This window comes from Pituophis catenifer, unplaced genomic scaffold (assembly GCF_029215685.1).
Source record: "Pituophis catenifer annectens isolate HBS135680 unplaced genomic scaffold, rPitCat1.0.hap2 SCAF_2, whole genome shotgun sequence".
NCBI classification, from domain to species: Eukaryota; Metazoa; Chordata; class Lepidosauria; order Squamata; family Colubridae; genus Pituophis; species Pituophis catenifer.
Window position 1 is genome coordinate 165,214,978 of NW_027256882.1, and position 23,777 is coordinate 165,238,754.

At 40.2% G+C, this 23,777-nt stretch overlaps 2 protein-coding genes across 4 annotated transcripts; one reads left to right on the forward strand and one right to left on the reverse strand.

The window, feature by feature from the left end:
- Window positions 1–1,087: 1,087 nt before the first annotated feature.
- Window positions 1,088–3,448, reverse strand: LOC139310755 (zinc finger protein 787-like). Its single transcript, XM_070934976.1, has 2 exons — window positions 3,384–3,448; window positions 1,088–2,445 (listed from the first exon to the last, which is right to left on the reverse strand). The coding sequence occupies exon 2, from the start codon at window positions 2,279–2,281 to the stop codon at window positions 1,622–1,624; it is 660 nt and encodes a 219-aa protein (XP_070791077.1). The 5' UTR covers window positions 2,282–2,445; window positions 3,384–3,448; the 3' UTR covers window positions 1,088–1,621.
- A 6,482-nt stretch (window positions 3,449–9,930) lies between these two features.
- ASB8 (ankyrin repeat and SOCS box containing 8) lies at window positions 9,931–22,549 on the forward strand. Of its 3 annotated transcripts, none has more exons than XM_070937967.1 (4): window positions 9,931–10,101; window positions 15,035–15,195; window positions 19,123–19,227; window positions 19,927–22,549. In XM_070937967.1, the coding sequence occupies exons 2-4, from the start codon at window positions 15,079–15,081 to the stop codon at window positions 20,554–20,556; spliced, it is 852 nt and encodes a 283-aa protein (XP_070794068.1). In that variant the 5' UTR covers window positions 9,931–10,101; window positions 15,035–15,078; the 3' UTR covers window positions 20,557–22,549. The 3 variants fall into 3 exon arrangements, with proteins under 3 accessions (XP_070794068.1, XP_070794069.1, XP_070794070.1); XM_070937968.1 differs by lacking the exon at window positions 9,931–10,101 and adding an exon at window positions 10,142–10,214; XM_070937969.1 differs by lacking the exon at window positions 9,931–10,101 and adding an exon at window positions 11,627–11,679.
- The last annotated feature ends 1,228 nt before the right edge of the window (window positions 22,550–23,777 follow it).

Genomic DNA, 23,777 nt, shown 5'->3' on the forward strand with positions numbered 1-23,777 from the left:
GATGGCAAGAGGAGCCCCATCTTGCTCCACATGCCCCAAAATAATAAGACCTCCCCGAAAATAAGGCTTAAGTGCTTATTTCGGGGTTCAAAAAAATGTAAGACGGTTTTATTTTTGGGGAAACACGGTATTATAATATTGAATTGCAATACTATAATATATATTTAAGCTTTGATAGAAATTGTCAGCAATTTATCTAGTTATAATTTCCTCTCACTAATTTTTGATGTTTAGACTGGATCTTTTGCTCAATATCAAACTGCAAAGCTCTAGAGCAGTGATGGCGAACCTTTTCAGCACCGAGTGCCAAAAAGGGAGCACACGTGCGTCTGGGCTGCAACCCGGAAAAGGAGCTGCCCAGGGCGCATCCATGCACTCGAAAATGAATTTCCGGTTTCAGCCAGCTATTCTTCCGGGTTTCTGGCACGCATGCACACGTGATGATCAGCTGGCCGGCACACATGCTCATGCAGGAAAACAGAAGACCAGCTCTTCCAGTTTCTGGCACTGCTGCATGCAAAAAAGTCAGCTGATCGTCATGCGCGCATGCGCGCCAGAAACACAAAAGAGGAACGGGCAACGACACATGTGCCAGGCAACATGGCTCTGTGTGCCACTTTGGGCATGTGTGTCATAGGTTCACTCTAGAGACATGATCTGAGGGAAACAAAAACACAAAGGCTTTAGGTTGGTTTAAGTCACTTGACACTTGGAAAGTATTAGGAAAATGTAGAGAGCTCATCACCATCCAATTATAGTATGTGGCATCAAAACATCCTACTCCTTACTAATAATAATAACAGACCATTCCTGTCCTGGAGAAAACTTCTTTTAAAAAGCCCAAATATTTTGTGGCTCATATCTGTTTAATATGTCTACTTAATATAGTAGCTCCCACTATCATAATTTACTCTTCTGCTGTGTACCTCCACATTTTCAGCAGTGTAGATCTATTGTCTATTCAATGTTTGGTCCATATTCCATTTCTGACACACACTGCCTAGTTTTCTACTGGAAAGATAATCATAAGGAAACTAAGAGTGAAAGCAACTGAGATTAGGGGATACAAAACACTTTATTGCACAAAACGGGTTTCAATCCTCCGATTCCTCCACTCTTCAGCGCCCTCACTTTTTCCTCACTTCACATACCTTTCCAAACAAAAATAACTCAAAGGTTATTTTTAAGGTTATACTTCCTTATTCATTTTTTTCCTTTGAAGTCCCAATAAATCTTAGATTGACTGAAGATCAGGTTTCTTCTCCCGCCTTCTCAAAAATTCTTATGGCTTCTAACTAAAAACTTTATTTACAGTAACAGCCTACTAGTTCTCAGATGGTCAGTGAGAACTATTTTTTGATCCTGCCTCAGAAGGCAGATTAAGATCTGGACACAGTTTTTCTTCCAACAAATGACCAGAAACCTGAGCTCCAAGCTGAATTTCCTGCCTCCTCCCCTTCTTGCTGCTCCCTAGTTGGATACACTGGCTCACACAGGACCTTTGATCTAGGCAAGCGAGATCCAGGATGCAGAGTCACGCTGGACCCCAAACTATCCTCAGTCTCCAGGCTACTAACCTGGACATCACTCAGAATTCACATCCTACCAGAGGGAGAAACCCTCAACGCACAAATATCGGTTTGTGCACTCGCTTGTGGCGGATAAGGGTAGTGCTCTTGGTGAAACATTCCCCACATTCCACACAGATGAAAGGCTCTGATGGGGTGGCTCCATGATGGGCAACTCGGTGACGTTCCACTTCTGAAGGAGCTCGGAAGCGTTGTCCACATTCTGGACATGGGTGGCCAATGGGGGAGTCCGTGTCATGGCGCAAACGCTGGTGCTTGATCAGGCCAGCACTGTGTGCAAAGCCTCGGCCGCATTCGGGACAACGGAATGGTCGGGCCCCCGTATGTGTTCGCCGGTGCTTGGCCAAGTTCTTGCTTTGCGTGAAACTGCGACCACAGTCCCCACACGTGTAAGGGCGCTCTCCCGTGTGGATGCGCTGGTGCTGGATCAGGTTGGAACTCCAGCTGAAGCTCTTGCCGCAGTCACGGCAGACGTAAGGCTTCTCACCAGTGTGAGTGCGCCGGTGCTGCACCAGGTGCGAGTTCTGCGAGAAGCTCTTGCCACAGTCAGTGCAAGTGCTGGGACGCTCGCCAGTGTGCGTGCGCTGATGCCGTAGCAGTTTCGACCAGTGGCTGAAACTCTTGCCACACTCGTTGCAAATAAAGGGGCGCTGCTTGCTGGACCGGGAGACAACGCTGGTTGCTACAGCCATATCGCTCTCACCGTAGTTGCCAGAGACTAACAGATTTCCCTGCCGTTCTAGAGAGGCTTCCTGTTGTGAACTTGCCCTCCAGGTGGGTTGTCTGTTCTGTATTGCGGACTGGATGGCCTCATGCTTCAAATCATCTTCACTCTTGCGCACCACGCCTCTGTCAGCTATTGGAGGGGAGAAGCACTTTGTTCAGAAAGAGATCTCTCGGTTTTACAAAAAAAAAGAACTCACTGCCTCTCCTGCACTGGGTTACAAGTGGGGAATCTCTGGCCCTTCAGGTACTATTGGATAATCCCTTTCATTTTGTCTACCTATGGTCCACACTGCCTGGGAGTTGACTGAAAGAGCAACACCTGGACAACTAAAATATCCCCATCTCTGCTATACACACTTTAGAAGTCTTTTTAAAAATCACTTTAAAAGATCAGAACAAAAACACATTATATAACTGAAATTTTGATTCAATTGAATTTAAAGGTATTTCATTCAGATAATATGATTATGCCCTGTATATGAAATAATTTCCTCCTCTCAATATTATACTTGACAGACTTCTATCAAGGTTCTTTTGTTCTGTGCACTTCTAAGAGACAACAGGCAGATTTCATCCCCTACACCCTGATCTAAAAAGCTAAACTAGAATTAGTGAATTCTGGATTGAAATCTTTATTCAAATCACAGACCTTGCATGGAATCTTGATCTAATCTTATTTATCTCTTGGGGTTGCTCTTAAAAAGGGAGAAATAGAGGAGAACTTTGTATGCCACTCAGAAACTTCTTGGAGGAAAAATAAAATATTTACAATTCAACATGACTATACACCTGACAGCTCCATTGGGTAGATCAGACTATGAAATCAACTTCACAGGCTAAAATTATTTGACTAGAATAACAGAAACTAGCAAGACTAATAGGGCTGTGCCTCCTCTTCCTCCTCCTCCTCACAGTTCACTTAGGGGGCATCTACTTAAACTGCTTCCGAAAGTTATCTGCATGTTATGGACTTAAGAAACATGCTTTAGCCTCCCTATTGCCTTGGCAATAGAGTGTAGAGTGTATATCTACCAGGTCATGTATCTGTACAATGCCCCAGTTTCTCACCTATGTAGACTCTCCTTATGATTCCACCGTTATCTGAGCCATGGATCTCTGCAATGCCAGGATCTTCATGCGCCATCTCAAAATGAGGATTTTCAAGCCAGAATGTATCTGAAAGAGAGAGAGAGAGAGAGAGAGAGAGAGAGAGAGAGAGAGAGAGAGAGAGAGGGAGGGAGAGGGAATGAATGAATTAGCCACAATCACTTCCTCCCACTCCTCCCAAATTTTACCATTTGGGTAAAAGTTAGTCACTATTGATCAAATTTATTATGTATATTTTGTGCTGCCTCGTTTCTGGGATTCAAATCCAGTCTGGCAATGTACTTGTCCAAGCCAAATACATCCAATGTACTTGTCCAAGCCAAATTACACCCTTGACACACTGTATAGAGAACAGCTATTCTGGCATTTTAAACTTGATCTTGATAACAAAGGAGATTTACAACATAGATGGGCTAGTGAATAAACCAGTTAGCTCCTGAATTATTGGGATGCTATACAATTGGCTAAATTTTAATAATTGGCTTGTCCCTTTTATGGCTTAGCAAATATGGGAACCAATTTAGCTTAATCTTATAGGCACCCCTGGCATTGATTTGAAAATCCTGGACCAATATGTTCAAAACAAATGCATGCTCTCATCAGCATCCTGCCATTACCTTGGTGTCCCAAGGATAGAGATATCACAAGTATTAGGACCCATAATTGCATAGTTGAGTTTGGTTGTAAAACTGTCTCAGCTTGTCTACATACAACTGCTTGTGTGCAAACACCGCCAGCTTTAAGAGCTTCTTTCAGCATGCTAACAAGAGAGAAAACGTTATATTTATTTCCAAAAGATTGCGATTTCCCCAATGTAGTTCTTTACATTATTAACAATAACAAGACAAACATTGACCTTGTATAGTAAACAATCTGGCTCCCACCTCTACAGAAGTGCTTCTTAACCTCAGCCACTTGAAGACTTCTGGGGATTTGGCTGGGGAATTCTGAGAGTTGAAGTCCACCTGTCTTAAAATTGCTGAGATTGAGAAACACTGCTCCACAGTATCTCTGAACTGAGAAAACATTTATTTCTCATTTCTTTTTTTATACATGCAGCAGTGAAAGGCACAGAAGCTCTGCTAGAAAAGAATGAGATGAGAGACAAGGAACACAATCTGGATTCTCCTGGAAATCTTTTTAAGATGCCAAAGAACACTCCCACCAAGTTCGCTGTTGAAACTGAGCCTGAGTGGCGTAGGAGGCTAATGCCTCCTAAGGCAGCATTTAACATCCAGCTGCCTGCAATTACTGCGAGTTCAATTCTCCCCAGGCTCAAGGTTGACTCAGCCTTCCCTCCTTTCTAAGGTGGGTAAATTGAGGACCCAGTTTGTGGGGGCAATAAGCTGACTTTGTATAAATATACAAAAGTATGAAGGCTATTGCTTAACACATTGTAAGCCGCCCTGAGTCTCCGGAGAAGGACGGCATATAAATCAAATAAAAAAAAATCAAATAAAAAAAAAAGCTTTGGTTTGCTTAATTAAGATCGACAACCAAGCCAAAGTTAGCTGGATTTACACAAGGGTTATACCATCAAATACGATTTTTTTAATCACAATGGCTGTGTTTGCACAGGACTTAAAACTAAAATTAATTTCATTATAGCTCGGGATACTATACTTTTTCTCAGTCAGTTTCATATCTTTCAATCTCCATCCCCACCACCAGATTTCCTTCTCTTGGTACACTGCTCAAAGATTGCCCTAAGGATTCATTCTCGCCTTCCTTACTCTAACCTAGCAACCCCCGCCATAACTTGCTGGAGATGGGCTCTGTCTGGGGCTGCGCTCCTCAACCGCAACTTTTAAATGACAGCTTTCTCTTGTGAACTCGGGGTGGCCATCTTGCGAGCCAAGCCTCGTCGTTTCGGGCAGCGAGCTACAAGCCCGCCGGTAGCGCAGTTTGGGAAAACGGTCGGAGCGTTGCCGAAACCGAGTGTCAAGCGTGGGGCTTTCATCGTTGCAAAACCATCACCGTTTTCACCCCAGGTCGAGGGGAGAAAAGGAGAGGGGTGGTGGTGGTGGGTGGAATAAGGAAACTCAAGCTTGGCAGCAGAAACGATCCGATCCTAACCAATATTGCGGTCTTTTGCTACGAGACCGGGGTCTTTGCGCTCGATCGGGCAAGAGAGACTTACCGGGGAGCGGAGGAGGAGGACATTGCAAAATAGGCAACCTTGCTCCAAATGTTTTCCTACATTTTGGATGCATCAAACCACCACCACCCCTTATTTATCCCACCCGCGCGGATCCCCCGATTAAAACTCACTTTTTAACCCGGGATGAAAGGAACCCAGGTCACGTCCCCGGGGCGCCTAAGCACCGCGGGAGGATCCGAGCCGCTGCAAGCGACTCCACTAAAGCCCAACTCTCGACTCTGGTTGGGGTGGGGGGGGGGGGGTTTGCTGCTGGGAACAGGAAGGTCCCCGATTAATTTAACCCCCCTATTCCTCCTCCTCCTCCTCTCCGTTGTATTTCCTGGTGATCGCTAGGAACAGAGAGGAACTAGGAGCTCTATGGTTGAAGAGTGAGTTTGTGGTTTGCACGCTCTTAAAGAAGAGGGTTTAAAAAACCAACAAACGAGGAGGTGGTCCAGCTCCCGGAGCTCCAGTTCATGGTTTTTTGTTTTTTTAGGGAGGAGGAGGTTAAGAAAGGCTTGGGTGGGTGGGTGACTTTCCGCTCTTCTCAGGCTGTGGATGCAAATTGCAAGGCTTGCCCGTGCATCCAAATTAGATTTGGAAGAGGATTATCTCGAGATTCCCGGATTTGCAAATGCGTAACGGAGGCGTTGATAAAAAAAATTCGTTACCGAGGGGGGAAAACGGGGGTGCAGGCTGCACGAATCGTTCGTTCGGCGGAGAATGCATGCGGATTAAACTGTTTTTAATGGGTGCATCGCTGGGCTGAACCTGCGGGGAACGCAAGGAACAGCAGTTCAGCTAGAAATAAACACAGCTCTTCCTTCTCTGAATGCAACCGGCGTGTAAACAGAAAGCAAAAAAGGAAGGCCAAAGATAAAACCAGCTTGTTAGACTTGCGTTTTTGGTCTCTTGCGTTATTCGGCCATGGCTAACTCGGTTTAACGTTTCATATAACTTTCTGCAACTTGTGTCCTCCAGATCAATCCTGGATTAAGCATTAACCTAAATAAGCATCTGCTTAGGGAACCAAGGGAAATGGGGCATTATTGTGCTCTGCTTTTTTTCCCCCTAGCTATCATGCTCTTAACTCTTTCATTGTGTCAAGCTTGGCTTTAGTTTGCAATCTTCTTTTTAGGTTTGCATTTTTACTATAACACTCTTATTAGCAATGCTTTAAAAGTATTGAAATTTAGCAGTTTTTATTCTAGTTATTAAATAATTTGCTTATATTGCTTAGGGCTATTTGATGTTAAATATTTTTATTTTTTTTAAAAAAACTTTATATTTAATATACTGTAGTTCTGGGGTTCAACCTGAGGGATGGCTTGGAAGACAACTGAATTTTTCATCTCTTTATTTCACCTTTGGCATTTACTGAGACTTAATGTTTTGTCATTTAGCATTGGAAGGGCCAAGGGCTTTGTTGTTGTACTGTGCTTTAGGGCATCAATTGACCTTAATCTGGCTGTGTTCCAGATCAGTAGAATTCCATTCCTGCACTTGCCTAGCTAGTCTGGGCACTGGAGTAGAAATGTGACACAATTTCCCAAAGCAGTGGAAAATTTGGACCTTCAACGTTTTGCATACATTACAGGTACAGTAGTCCTTGACTTACGACCACAGTTGAGGCCAAAATTTCCTTGCTAAGCGAGACAGTTAAGTGAATTTTGCTTCGTTTTATGACCTTTATTGCTATAGTTGTTAAGGGAATCACTGCAGTTAACTTAGTAACATACAGGTAGTCCTCAACTTAACAACAGTTAATGACTTTTTGAAGTTACAATAGCACTGAAAAAAGTGATTTATGACAATTTTTCATACTTATGACCATTTCACCATCTAGCAATTGAGTCATATTTATGATGGTTGCAGTGTCCTGAGGTCATGGGATCCCCTTTTGCGACCTTCTGACAAAGTCAGTGAGGAAGCCAAATTCACTTAACAACTGTGTGACTAACAACTGCAGTGATTCACTTAACAGCTGTGGCAAACAAGGTCATAACATGGGGCAAAATTCACTTGTGTCTCACTTAGCAACAGAAATGTTGGGCTCAATGGTGATTGTAAGTCTAGCACTACCTGTATTGCATTTCATGAACAGAACATCTGTAACCCTCCTGCTGTTTTTTAATCTACGTGGCTCATACCGATTTTGATGACTGCAGCCTAAACTTGCCTGCCACTAGTATCCTGTCTAAATTAAATTCACAATCAGAGCCATGTCCCAGTTAATGTCAACTGCTGTGGAAATACATGATGTGAGCGAGGTAATATCTTTCAGAATGATTATATGCTTCATTAAAAGTATCCAGCCAGTCATTGGAATTAATGTTAGGTGGGACAAAATGTGTTAAGCAATAGCCTTCATACTTTTGTATATTTATACAAAGTCAGCTTATTGCCCCCACAAACTGGGTCCTCATTTAACCTACCTTAGAAAGGATGGAAGGCTGAGTCATCCTTGAGCCTGGTAAGATTCGAACCTGCTGTAATTGCAGGCAGCTGTGTTAATAACAGGGTGCTTTAAACCACTGTACTACCAAGGCTCCTTGGTATTGATCTTAAGCTATGCTCAATAAGGATGATGGGTGTCTTTAACACCTGAATTATATTTTCACCAGATTTTCAGTCAGCTATAAATCATTTGTAAGCTGCTGTTCTGACTTGCAGGTTTGCAGGATGTAATCTTTCTGTCTCATAGTGATTTATTCAGTTTGAGCTGCTCTCGCCTATTTGGCATCCTATTCATTTGTTTTAATTAATTCTCATGAAATCTAAGCTACTTCTTATGACATAAACATTGCTTGCAGGTTAGAGTTCTAAGCCAGTGATGTTACCTAATTGGGTAATTGTTTGCAAACAACCAAGCTCGGAGAGCACCAAGGATTTCACAGTGCTAAGAGTTGCTGACTGTCAGAAGAGGAATAAAAAGATGGCACTTCTTGCCACTTAATGGTTGGTTATCTGGATGAGAATGAATTGCAAAGGAAGTTAAAAAGAAAAAAAAACCTGAGGTAATTGTCTTTTAATCCATTGTAGATTTCTAATCTACAGGATCTAATCTACAATTTTATATGGAGTGTCAATAAATCTTGTCACTTTCTGATCTCTTTTTCTGTTCCTTGTTTCAATAAACAACTCCCTCTGCATGTTAATGAAATGGACTGAAATCAGGGGTGGGTTTCGAAACCCGTTGCTACTGGTTTGCTCATAGGCACGTGTGCAATGCTTCTGTGCATGCACAGAAGCATCCGGGTGGGTGGGCAGAGACTCCCACCGCCGCCGTGACCAGTTCACCCGATCCAGGGCGAACCAGTAGCAACCCACCACTGGCTGAAATGTATGAAATCTTATGTTATAATAAATTGTCCAGTTTTTAAGGTGCCTCAGGACTTTTTCAACCTAAGAAGATAGGCAAATTTATTATTTAATTATAAATTAAATTAAATTCCCCCATTTATCTTGTATGGCAGTTTTAAGATTTTCCATCAGTTTTTCAGTTTGCAGCAATTCTATTAGATATGAACTGAAAGAAGTTGGAAAAAGCATCAGAGGTCATCTAACAATTGTCTAGAAGTTGCAATTTAGCTAAGCCATAAACTATAGTTGACAAACCAAATATTTGGGTTGTTGTAAGATGGGCAGCTAATAAAGTTTACAAAATATAGATGTGGGGGAGGGGGGGCAGGCAGACAGACAGAACCAAATGACTGGGCTAAACCAAAATACTGGTTTAATGTTAGCACGTTTGGTGAATTGGGTCTTAATTTGCTTGCTCAGCCTGACTCTAGCCAGAAGGGTGTTCCACTGAATCCAATGCCACTTCTTAAACCAGTGTTTCTTAAAATGTCCTAAAATCAGGGGGGGGGGGGGTTTCCTTGAAATCAACATCATTTGCCAGCGTATGTTGAAAAACAATGCAATATTAAATTCCGATGAAACAACTGTGAGAAGCAGTAGAGGCACCTAAAGCATCTATTTTAAATTTTATTACAGTAGATATCAATATAACACACGCAAACAAAAGCTCTTTTGGAATCCTTCCACATAACGCATGCAAACGAAAAAAAAAATTTTTGGAGTCCTTCCTAATTCTCCAAAAGGGGAAGAGAAAGCAAAACCAAAAAAAAATATTAAGAACCCTGTTAACAGGCAGACCCATCTCGGGCTTGATTGCCGCCACAGCAACAACAGCGAGAACCACCTCGAACTTCCCCGCCAATTAAGAAACTTGGCTGAAGCGCTCTCAAAGGAGGATTGGAAGGCGGAGCGGCGAAGGGCGGGACTTGTGCGTGCCATGCGCTGAAATGATTGGAAGATATTTGTGAAAAGGGCCCGCTTTTGACAGATGGGAGAAGTGGAGTCGGGAGGGGTTGGGGAAGAAGAAGGGATGGATCGGCGCGACAACTTGTTGGCGCGTGTCGGTGGGTTTCGGGAAGTCGGTCGCTCTAGCTGCCCACTGTCCCTGATTTCCGGTCGCTGAGGGTCCAACTTCCGAGCAGCCGAGAGGCGCGCGGGCACGTCGGCGCCAAGTCGGTGAGTGCGGCGGGGAGTGACGTGGGTGGCCAAGGCTGTTGTTGCGCCCTCCCGGGGGGGGGGAGAGAGGACAGGGTCATTTGCTCGACGGAAGGAAGCCTCCCGGGCGATAGGTGAGGCCGACCGTGTGGAGGGGCGAAGGGAGATCGGGGGTCCGTCTCCTCGCGGGGATTGGGGGGTGGGGGGAGCCCCTGACCACGCTCCCTTCACACGTGCTGGATTACAGTTTTGTTTTTATCTCCAGCCAATCTAGCAGGGAGTAATCTGCCTCGGGTTGGGAGGATCCCTCTGGATCACGATTTTGTTTTTTCCTTCTCCTAACGCGTGATCTTTTTTTCTTCTTGTCTCCCTTGAGCCAAACGGTGGCATTAAAAATAAACGTTCCTACATTTAGTTTGTAACTTGGATGCCTGTCCTTTGTGTCAGTAAGATTAATATATATATATGTATGTATATGTATGTATGTATATGTATGTATATATATATACATACATACACACACACACACATACACCAACCATGCAAGATTAGGTTGCTGGCAGCTGTTCGAGAAGCAAGAGAGACAGACTCCTGTCCTTGGGCAGAATGACCCCTGTTCCCGATCTGTATTGTGTGTACATTTTTTCCCTCTGTAAAATGCAAACTGCTTTGCTCTGTTGTTTTCTTTGGCAATAACACTGTAGGGGGAGAAACCTGTTAGTCTGTGGTAACCAGAAATCAGGAGTCTGATAAAGTTCCCTTTCAAACTTATGCGTTTTAAGATAACCTTTAATGTCATTTTTTTTTACTGCAAGTACACTGGTCCACATTAAAAAATGAAATTATGTTGCCCGTGTGTAATGTATGTTATGTACCCATACACATACATTACACGCATATACACACACACGTTAATGCATTTTGTTAGTCTGAAGAGATGCGAAGGTGTTACAAGAGATGGGCTTCTTGATTACCATAGTAGACTAATAACAGTCGCCTGTGACTCTTGTGTCTAGCAATTTTGGATGAACTGGAAATCCATAAAATTTAGGAAGCTAGCATAGATACAGACGGACATCCTTTTTCTAACCAAGTGCCAACAATGTGACATTTTGAAAAGACTGAAAGAACACTCTATTGTACAGCCTACATATTGCAGAGACTGCAGCCAAAAATTATGCTGTTATCTTTTCCAAGAAAATTCCTAGACTATCTTATCAGCTTCGTTTAGAACAAGCAAAAGCTAATCTCCACCATCTTAAAATCGTTAGTCCCAGAATTTTGATTAGTTTGTTATGACTGCTTTCTGGGATGGGTTTTGCCCCCATTTTTTAATCTAGCCTATAGCCCTGGGATTTCCTTGTGGTCTCCCATCTAAATAATAGGTGTGGTGCTGGTAAGTTTATCTGCTAGGTGCTGCTAGCTTGCTTCAAAACTGGACTCAGTGGAAAGAGTTACTATCCCAATTCTTTTCCCGCCAATTTGTTTTGTCTGTCACAGAAGGCTACTAAGGTATTTCTTAAATGAGAACTGCCTGTGTTATTTCACAAAATGATGGTGTTAAAGCAAACCACCTGGAAAGTTAATTAACACTTGGAGGTAAGGCACAACATGTTCCGAAAAGCTTCCTCAAGTTAGAAGTTAACTGAAATGTTTGCTTACTGGCCATGTGGCTGGGAATGTCAGATGCTGTATTCAAAACACTGAAGGCTACCTTTTTCTTTTTTTTTTTTAGAAAGTTCTACTTGGCTTTTAAAAAGTGTTCTGCTTTTATTTTTTGGAGGTGAGCTGATTCTGATAGACCAGCAGAACCCACAGATCATCTTGTCCTAAGGTTACTCAGCCAAAATACAAAAGTATAGTGATTTTAGTAGAGGTGCAGGTTGTTATGTAACAACTGTAGTTGTAGTTGTAGTACAGTGGTTTAAAGCACCCTGTTATTAAGACCAGCTGCCTGCAATTACTGCAGGTTCAAATCTCACCAGGCTCAAGGTTGACTCAGCCTTCCATCCTTTCTAAGGTAGGTAAATTGAGGACCCAGTTGTGGGGGCAATAAGATGACTTCGTATAAATATACAAAAGGATGAAGGCTATTGCTTAGCACATTGTAAGCCGCCCTGAGTCTCCGGAGAAGGGCGGCATATAAATCAAATTAAAAAAAAAAACAAAAACTTGTGATTGACATGGCTGTGTGACAGAAAAGGGCAGCCTTGTATATTGAGACAGAAGAAATATTTTTCCTTAGAGTACCTTGGAGCCATTTTGTTGATGCGTGTAGGAACACTCAGCCATCCTGGAGACAGTCCAGATTTCTTCTTGTTTATTAATTTCTCGTGAGCTTGCTAATGGTTGTCTTGCAGTGTAGCAAGTTCTGTTTCAGCTCATTCCTAATTGGAGGCAATGACAATCTCCTGATTGTGTTTGTGCCATGTGCTGCAGGCATATGCTTTAATACTCTTTCCCTCCCCCTATCTTGTTTATCATATTGTATTATCTTTGTTATTCCGTTCTTTGCATGGTTTGCTGCAGCATAAAAACGAAATGTTCTTTTCTGACATTATTGCAATGACCTGGGTGGCAGCATCAAACTGAATTTAAAAATGGTCTGGTGCTACCAAATGTTTCACCTTCCTTGCAGCATAAAAAAGAAAAGAAAAAAAAAGGGGGTGTGATGGCTGCATTACAATGATTATAATTATATAGCCTCAAGGATTGTTTACGTACAAACTGTCAATTTGTGAACATAATTTGTTGCTCAAGTCTCCAAATAGAAGAATTAAATTGTTCATTTGCATGCTTTATTATAAGGATTTTTCTTTAATATATGTGGGTATATGCATAATTTTGTGTTTATTTATTCTGTCATGGTTATGTAGTGTATATTGGAGCTGGTGACCCTTTGAGAGCCGTATACAACGAAGTTTCATTTTACTGTGTGCTGATTGGTGTACATTCAAAGTGACAATAAAATTATTCTAAATTATTCTAATCTAAGTCTTTAAAATTTGGAATTTAAAAACAAGAATGGAATCAGAACTACAATATGCTTTAAAATGTGGTCAAGGTAGTTAACTCTGCAACTAAGGGAACACTTGCATTTTAAGTGATGTGCTTGAGTCCAAATTCCAAAAATTATGAATAGAAATAAGAAGTTTGAAATGTAAATGTCAAATAGTCTCCAGTGAAGCATCATTGATTTTAAAAGGAACAAATAATCTAAATCACCCTTTTCAAACCTTTTCCAGGTCTGTTGATCATGCTGGCTAAAAATTCTAGAATTTTTAATCCAGTACATTTATTGTAACATTTTGTTTAATAAGGGTTAAAATACCAGTTAATTCCTAGTGATAATATGAATACAAACATATGATACTTTGGTACTGAATAGTTATGGTTTGTCAGTGCCTTTTTGGGGATGTTTTACAACCTTGTTGCCTCATTTACAAACTTGATATTCCATAATGATGTCCTGTCCTACTAGCCTTCAAAGCATAGTTTTTCCATAGAGATTTGCAATAAAAATAAATCACATTTTAGCCTATAGTAGTAATTAAAATGCAGCATATTAACAGTGAAAACACAGACAACATGCATTTAAAATATTGTAGTATATATTAATATAGTACAAGGCTTGGGGAAGTAAAATAACTTTGCTTGGTGCAAGAAAGATTCTAAAGTTGGAACCAGGTATGCTTCACTGTGATGCAGAAGATATTCTTATCATCGAGAAGATCCACTGCCAGGCAACCAGTGGATTTGATTTTAGCCTTAGAAGGCAACTGTAGCAGGGCATTTAAAAACAACTCTTAAGATGCTGATAGGAATATATGTGAAAAAGTTAAGACCATGGTCCCAAACTTGGGAAGACTTCTATAGGTTAGTTTGAGGACCTTGAATTGAGACTGGAAATGAGTTGACAGCCTGTGAAGGTCATGCCAAAGGGTGTAACACAAACAGTTATGCTCCTGTGGCTGTATTTTGTACTAATTGATGTTTCAGAATGGTCTCTAAAGATAGTCCCAATTCAGTAGTCTAACCAAGTCTCTGTTGAGTTGAGTTCATCTTCTGATGTCCTTATAAAGACCTTTCTTAGCAACAGTTTAGAAGTAGTTTTCCAATGTCATCTACTGGGATGTATTTATTTTCTCAATCTACATCTGAGGTGTCTTGTCAGTCTCCTATGGAGTCTGCCTGATTACCTATCTACCTATCTACCTGTGCAGCTGTGAGATTGGTAGTAACCAAATCTGATCCTACGTAGCTTTCACTAGTTCAGATAGGTAGGTTATTAAAGTGAGGCCATCAACATCTACTTAATAGTTTTGTATATATCATACCAGTCTAAATTGGTAGGAGGAGCTTCATTTGTATATTTGGTGTTGGAGCTCTAGAAGGACCTTCAAGTGCAGACTTCATCCATTGTAGGAATGATCCATTGTAGGAAAGACGGCTGGAAATGTGGCAGAGATAATTGTATTTCTGGTAGCATAGAAAAAAAAATTAATAGTGAAAAAAATAATCCAACCAAATTACTTGGATTAATGTTCTTATTTTCATAAGATTTCAGATTTTATTTTCAAGATGTTTTACATCAATTTGCTCTTTTATTTCTTCATTTCAATGCAGTTAATCCATTTTGCATGAAGCATAAAGCATCTTTATCATCTCTTAATAGTTCTCTAATGACTGTCATTACCAGTTTATTATCTGAATGGATTAATTTGGAAGACATTATGTTTTAGTTGTACATGTAGTCTGCAGGTAAGTTTGAGCCACCTCTTAAACCTCAGGTTGTTCTTGATTAATTTTTCCTCACCATCAAAGGTTAATGAATGCAACAATCTGACAATATTTTTTAATGCTATTACTATATATCTTGAAGGGATTTATAGTTGTTGTTTTTTTAAAAAAAATGTATTTTTAAAAAGTTCTTCTTTTGTGTATGCTTCTTCAGGCAACTCGGAGCATGTAAAGTAACCAAGGAAACTGAACTCCAGTATGTGGTATATTATGCAGAGCATCCAGAGTAAATATTCTTTGTCAGAGCGCTTGATCCGGACAATAGCAGCCATCCGATCTTTCCCGCATGACAATGTTGAAGACCTAATACGAAGGGTAGGTGAAAAAAACCTAAGACAAGCTTTTAGTTGCTTTTAAAAAAATTTCTGGGAATGTTTACAAGGTCTAGGAGACCGAATCTGACTTTACTTGTGTTGGTTGCAGTTTTAAGTAATGATTCCTTTGGAGTTACTTAAAATCCCCCGTTCCTTTCTCCTAAATTAAATTTATCAGGTTTGTTAGAGAATGTATCCTTTTCAAATGCAGTTACTACAGGTAGTGCTTCACTTACAGTCACTTCTTTAGTGATAGTTCAAAGTTACAACAGCACTGAAAAAAGTGATGACTGTCACTCATCCTGGATTCTTTCTCTTGATCATATCATATATCAGAAGGAAACAATGATGGAAATAAGATTTTGTATCCCAAGAGATTGCCTATAAATAGTGTTTTTCATACAGTGTGAGATGAATTCTAGAATCAGATAATTTCTCTTGAGACTGAGATCATAACAGTATAACTCTTTTAGTAACCTTGGGTTTTGAAGAATGTCACTCTAGGGAAGAAGTGTAAATACACTGAGAACTGAGTGAGAGACACAGCAGCAAATAAGACAATGTATAACTGTAACATTTAATAGCTAGTATCTAATAGCATATCTTAAATTTGGTAGATCTTTAAGGAGTTGCTGGATTTCTAGCATCATCATGTGCATCACAGTTCAGGAAATGGTGGGAAAACAATCTAAAAATAATACTTTCATATAAATAGTTTTCTGAATCGATTTGCATAATGCCTAATATTGTAAAGTTTGGTTTTTAACTTTCTCCTGAAGATTTTGTCATGGAATTGGCAGCTCCAGAATTGGCATGGAAACTGCTTTCCTCTGTATCACGGTCCAAACTCTGTTCTTATTTCCTACTGTTGTCACTGCAGTATAATGCCACTCAGCAGTAGGAAACAGTCGTCATGACTCTTCCTTCTTCCGCCTCTGTGTAAGAGAAAAGGGAATATAGGAGATGTTGCCTCAGAAAAGGCAGCAGCTATGTAACAGGGGCATTATATGATCTTTCTAAAGCAGGTAGAAATGTGCTTGTCTGAGTATGTAAAGATTTTTGAAAAGAATATACTTCTTAGAAATTTATATTAATACTATGATCTGTGCAACTATATTTTTAGGTGTTTTTTTTAAAATTCTGTATGTATTGACACAAGTTCCAAGAATTGTTCCAATTGTGGAGATCAAATTGGCTGGTCCCAGTCTATTACTTTTTCATCACAAATTCAGCTGCAATAATATTTCTAAGCTACTTTTCAATCTACCAAGGCCCCCAAAAGAAACTGTAATTCAACAATGCAAAGTACACTTTAAAATGATCCAGAATGAAATTAAAATCTGTCAGAAGCCTGGCAAAAACACTGTATTTCTAGTTACTCGCCGAAAACTCACGAGATGAACTCGCTCCCTCAAAATTTTTACATTTGAAGAGTTACTATAGAAAAGGTACAGTCTTGTCATGAATGTTCTACAGTTGAGTAACTTCCAGGACAGTAACTTCTAATTTGATGTCTTCCATATACACTAGAACTGTTTCCTGTCTGCATTGCCTTTCCAAGTTGCAGTCCTCAGATCTTGGAGATTATCTTGTTGGAAAAATTTTTGCATTGAAAAATGGTTGGGAAGAACATTTAAAGAATGTTCGTAATGCTTCTTGTCATACATGCATGGCTCTATAAAACCGAGTTAAAGGAACGTAACTTATTCCAGTTAGAAAGGAGACTGTTTATAGTACTTTTATCCATGTTTTTCAAGCTTCTGCAAGCCTGATCTTTTTTTTTTCTTCAAAAGGTTTGAATACTTCTCAGTGTCACATTGCAATAGTCAAGCAGTTTCCAATTACACAGCTCTTGGTGGGGCTGAGATGCTTGATTGAACTTGATTGATACTGTCAGCTGCTTTGCTATATAAGTTGTTTTGTAGCTAGTCTGCAGTCAGGGAGCTATGGGGAGTCAAGATTGACTCAAAGGTACCAGAAAAGAAAAGACCTTTCCTATCCTGATACTGTCTAAATTTAGTAGACTATTATAATCCACAGAAAATGTGCTGGTATAGCTCAGAATTTCTGCCATTGCGCAGTTCCATCTAGAGCAAGGGTGTCAAACTCAAGGCCCAGGGCCCTCCTGAGCTCTATTTTCGCTGGCAGAGGGTAGCAGAAGGCTGTCGCAGCTGGAAACGGAGCTCAGGAGCCCATTATCGCTGGCAGAGCGTTCAGACCACCACAGGCGCCCCCAACACGAGTGATGTTGAGCTGGCCACGCCCACCCCACCCCCATCCCCGAGGTCAAAAATAACCCTAATGCGGCCCTCAATGAAATCGAGTTTGACACGCCTGATTTACAGCAAAGTTGAAAAAGTCTGGTTTAGTATATTGGAGTATTCTTCCCCAATTTGTATGTCCTCCAAATACATGGAGGCTTAGAATTCTTAGCAAAAGTAAAGGGATTCTGGAAGTTAGAAGTCTGTACATCTGGAAAATTCAGAGATTTGAATATCAGAAAATCAGGATCCTGTCCTAAGGACTTCGACATTTCTTGTACTTCTCTACTAATTCTTGTTAGTCTTTTACAAGTAGGAAAAAAAAGCTTTGGTTTTATAATTTCTGTAGATCTTCATGCAAAACTTTCTGCTTATTTCCTAAAAAGTGTAATGTGTAAAGATCTTTCTTGAAAGATCTATCTCTGATACTGCCCTGCCTAGTACCATACAGTATTCTTCTGATTGAATAATGGCAGTAACAGCAGTAATCTGAATTTCTTTTGCTTCTCTTACTCTAGTTGGTACTTTCCTTCCTCGTTTCCTTTGTCCATTTCTGTGTATCCCTTCCTCCACTTTTAAATTCACGTAGTCTGGCTTGTCTCACTATAGAAAGAGAAAAATATTATTCTATCAACTTTCTTCTTTTTCCCAGGGACTGATCTGTCAGAGAACTGCTTTAGAAAGGCAACAAGTGGAATTTCATCAGGAGGGGAAATGTTCTGGTCATGCATGCAGTTTTTTTATGAATAGAAAGTCTTTTTAAAGCAAACCGGAATAAAGGAGAATGTTTACCTTCAGGGATGTCCTGATTTGGGATTAGAAAAAGTAGGATTGGATTGGTAGCAGAGGGAATGGTCGGTCTCTAATTTTCTAGACATGTACACTCTCCTTTTTATAGGGGATGAGGTATATGTAAACAGGTATTGTTTTAATTGGAGGCGGGGGGGAAATCATACAGCAATTTGTGATGGAAGAGCTAGACTGAAGTTCATTACTTTTTTTCTAAATTGTAGTCTAAATAAGAAAGAAATAAGTTGAGAGCTGGTTAAAGCATCAGACTAGAAACAAGGAACTGAATTTTAGTTCTGCCTTAAACATGAAGCCAGCTGGGTCACTTTGAGTCAATCACTTTCACATGCCCCTAGGAAGGAGCAAACCACTTCTGAAAAACCTTACCAAGAAAACTGCAAGCTCTTGTCCAGGCAAACTCTCAGATCAGGACAGGATTGAATGGAAGGGTTAGAAACAGAAAAATTATAATCAACCAAGCTAAGTTGTAAATTTTAAATCCACTTCCCAATCTATTGACAGTGTGCCTTGTAAAAATTTAAAGACAGTCCTGTTTTTTATTTTCCTAGCTGTCTTAAACAGAAGAACCAGGCCTTGTTGAATACGTCATAGTTGAATATCTGTCAGATTCGCCGCTATTACACTACTATTTTTGAAATGTTGAGACAATAGAAAATTAGCAATAAACATAAGGAGCTTGATGATAAACTTGCTTTTTAATTTCAGCCTCTGTATTTCAGTTCATAAATTAAAGATGCCCTAATCGCTCCTGCTTTTAAATGGCAAGTTGATTGTGTAAAGGTGTTGTAATGGTTGTGGCTGCTGGATTAGAAGTACACGATTAGTATCCTTCATTTGTTTCTCCTCCGTTTTTCCAGGGAGCAGATGTCAACTGTATGCATGGTACGCTGAAACCATTGCATTGTGCTTGCATGGTGGCTGATGCAGATTGCATTGAGCTGTTGTTGGAAAAAGGAGCTCAGGTAAGAAGAAGCACAAGCCTTTTGAAAAACAAATTCAGGAACCCAATTAAGCCAGTGGTTATAACTAAATTTATCAAATACTTTAATGGGATTTATCAAATACTTAATGGTGTAAGATTGGATGGTTGAAAAATATTATACTATATATTCTCAAAGGCAAAAACTGGGAAGTAAAATGCTCCAATGTGAAAAATCCTTCTGAATAATAATACTTTGCCCTGTTGTACTTAAGGAGGATGTATATTTCAGAATCTCATATATTCTTGAGATTTGTATCCCGGCCATTGTTTTCAAATAGTGCTTTTATTTTTTTTGTCACTTAATTCTGTTACAACAGAATTTTGTGTTTTAGTTTTCTCATCTGTTGTATTATGAATTACAGTTAATTTTCTTCCATAAATAGGGAGAAAGCTATCAGAAATATCAGATTTCTACATATAGACAGGATACCACAGTAATTTCTTTGCAGATTTTTAAGGTTTGATCCAGATTAAGTAATCAAGAAAGAAGATCTGTATTTTGAGAAAGATTGCTATACTGTACAAAGTGCTTTGCCTGATGGAGTGCTCATCCTAATGGAAACTTGAACTGAATGAAGATTCCTCTATCCCATTATTGAGCTTATTGGTCATTTTTTTAATAGCTCTTAATCACACTGAAAGCACCTTCCCCCACCTCCTCCTCCTCCTGTTTTTTCAGGTCAACGCCCTTGATGGCTACAATCGAACAGCCCTTCATTATGCAGCTGAAAAGGATGAGACCTGTGTGGAGATCCTTTTGGAATATGGGGCAAATCCCAATGCATTGGATGGCAATAAGGACACCCCACTGCACTGGGCTGCCTTTAAAAACAATGCCGAATGTGTCCGAACACTTTTGGAAAGTGGGGCCTTTGTCAATGCTCTGGATTATAATAACGACACCCCTCTGAGCTGGGCAGCAATGAAGGGCAACCTGGAGAGCGTCAGCATCCTCCTGGAATACGGAGCTGAAGTCCGGATAGTCAATATGAAGGGGCAGACCCCAATTTCAAGGTTAGTTGCCCTGCTGGTCAGAGGACTTGGCACCGAGAGGGAAGATTCCTGCTTCGATCTCCTTCACAGAGCCGTTGGACACTTCGAATTGAGGAAAAATGGTGCGATGCCACGCGAGGTTATGCGAGATCAGCAGCTTTGTGAAAAGCTTACCACGCTATGCTCTGTCCCAGGCACATTAAAGACGCTCTCGCGCTATGCTGTGCGCCACAGCCTGGGTATGCAGTTCCTACCAGACGCAGTGAAGGAACTGCCTCTGCCAGAATCTTTGAAAGAATATGTCTTGCTTAAATGATGGCTTCTTCTTTTTTAAAAAAATAGGATTGTATTAGCCAGCACATTGGTGATGCACAGTGGACCTGGCATTTCATCTTGACGGTGGTAGCATCGGCACAAAATAATTTTACAGATGTAGCTCCAGGAGTCAGCTGGGGTGACATCTGTGTTTTGTCCAGTATTTTCCCTTAGCTTCTCCATTTGCTATAGTATCCTTCTGACCTTTCTTTAATGAAGGAGAGAGGCTAGGAAAGGACTTCTGGTTTCTTATGGCCAAAAGACCCAAGTGAAACAAGCCTACGTTCCACCTCCTGAAAAAGACCACTTCCTAAATTCAGGATTTGACTTCTGTTCTCTGTGAAACATTCACAGAGCCGGTTGTCTCCTAGCACCAAAAAACAAATTGATGTGGCTGAAGAATGGAAACATTTTACATATTTTATTCACTGCTTTAAAGCTTTCCAGAATGTTCTTTCACTTCCTGTACTTTGCAGCTCCAAACAATGCTACTAGGCTCATATTGAGCCTAGCAACAATGGAACTATCTAATATAGTCAGCTTCTGATTTGCCAGCACATTCTTTATTATTGTACAGTTCTAGTGTGCCCAAGCAAAGAAATGGCTAAGAAAGTATTCATTTTTTTAAAAAGTTTAAGACATCTTTCAAATGTTTCAATGGGTTTTCCCCATTGGACACAAGTTAAAATACACTTTTCTTGCCATGCAATTATGATTGTAATTCTCTTATTTTGTGGCAGGCTTCTGTTGCTTCCATTGCCTTGATCTGTTTTAATCAAAATGAAAAATTGGGGGAGGGGGAGACAAGTCGAATTTATTAAGGTCTATATCTGCCATTTCTTTAAAGGTCGATCACTGTAAAGTTGTAGACACGTAAAATTGCATATGTGTTTCTTTCACAAATAATTATCTTGGTTCAGACAAATGAAGCAGCATCCTTATGAATGCAGGAGAGCTGAGAATACGTCCCAATTACCCCCTTTAGACATTTGGAGCTTTAAGTGCCAAGAGCCTCACTGAGCAAGTCCAATGGCCTGGGTGTGTGGGCATTGTAATTACAACCACTATTTTATCTGCTATTCAGTTTCAGAAATGGAATTATAATTTCTGACCATAAACCTTTTTTTGGGGGGGGTGTATTCTCCCAAGATTGGAGTATTGGCTGTCACATCGATTCCTGAGTGTCTCCTATCTACTCAGCATAATATCCTTGCTTCTGTTTTGAAGAAAGGAAGATGGGAATTAGAACCCTTAACAGCCATCTTGAAAATTAGCCAATGTGGGAATAAACTATATTAATTGTTGAAATACATTCTATGATTCTGGACTGTGGAATCTACTAGATGTGAACAGAGTCATCATTCTCTTCTAGATGTGTTTCCTTTCTTATTGCTTGGGCAAATTAACAATACTAGAATGCTACAGCCTACACCTTTCATACAGAAATAGGGAAGTGAAAAAATATTTTCCACATAGAACATCTGCATTTGGATAGTCAGTCATCACAGCTGAAATATGTGTTTTTGAAGTTTAGGTCCGTATTCTGAACAAAACGAGTCTTGTTTTATTCAATACAAGAGTTGGAACACAACCACTTGTAGAAGGAGAGGAGAAAGGAAGCAAAGTGTAACTATCTTGCTTCTTTGCCTCAAGAAATCCTTCTAGGATTCAGATTTTGGTTTAACCAAGACCCAGAAGCACCACTTTTCAGATTTTCTGTTGAACTGGAGCTGGACTAAGATGATTTGGGAAACATTTCAAAACAATTTTGTTCTTTGTTTCACGCATACACCCCTCCCCCAAATTCCAAAGGAATAATTCAGTATGAGATGGTTCTGTTTCCCCCTGCTATGTCTTCTGCTTCATACAGATCTGGACCTGCTTACAAGAAAAATCATGTTGTAAGCTCAAAGTGCTCTTTTTGAAGTGCTTGGTTGTGGAGGAACGCTTGTTCAGTGCGCAGATGACTTGATATTAAAAGCTTGTTGATTAAATTTACATTGTACTGGAGAGTTTCTATTCTGTTGTTTATGTCTTCATAAGAATGCTTCATATGGTTATTTTTCTTCTTCTTGACTATCTGCAAGTTGACTGATTTCTTCCTGCTTAAGTCCTTATTTTTATATTCATAAGGTAGGCCAGCTCGCATTCACCAGATGTGTGGGTACACTGATTTCTCAATAGTGATAATTCTGATTATGGAATTTTGAGAATTGAAATCTAAACTTGGGGACAGATGAACGAGGTAAACTAGTTCAATGATGATAATTAAGTGGATTTCATCAAAGCAGAAACATAATATGAATGGGCCACATTGTGAGTGGGTAGCTTTAGTGAAAGGGGCTAAATACATCCAAATAATAGGGAGATCCTTAATAGAAAAAGTACCAATCAACAGCTGGATTCTGTTTCTAAAGTTATTGTTAAGTTATTTCGTAGGCCTGCATTCAATATTAACAGAAGTATGTATGGTAGATAATTCTGCTGGAGAAACCCACAATGACTTTTAATTCAGTCATAAGGGCAAATGCTAAATTCCCTTCTTGTAGCTGTTCTTTTCATTCATCTTGATTACACACTAAAGCCTATATAATATTGGTGGCTGTCCTTTATTTTCATCCACTGTTCAAATGTTGGGTTTTTTGTCCTGTTTGCTCCCTTGAGCCTGCTTTTAGGGTTACCCAGCATAGGTTCCTGCTCTGCTGTAGGTTTCCCAGAATATTCAGGAAAGTTACACAGTGGTACTTCCATAAACACTAATGGAAGAAAGTTGTGAGCATTGAACTTAGCCGTGCTAAAATGGCCTGGCCCTTCCTAAATTTAACAGTAGATATTAGGGTGTCAGGAAACATCACACATGGGCTGGTTTGTACAACTGAATGGGCCAGGAAAATTAATGGATTACCAGCTAGAAGAATATCCATCCACTGCAACCCAACTGCCCAAGGAAGTTATTCTCTTTTGGTAAAAAGTTTAAGCTTGGTGTTCCACCTGCCCATTCTTCCACTTAAAAAATCATGATTTCTGAAAAGGCTTTTCCATGTTGTATCTTTGAAAGCTTTTAACTCCACCTTTATTTTTAAATGCACTTATTTTTAGATCATGATGGCAGCCGTTCTGTTCACACTTTAATCTTACGGTAGTTGCTTTGTGAGGTTGAAGAACAAATTCTCTAAACTGGCCAATTTACTTCCTAGTCCATAGAGATTTTAGTCCTACTTC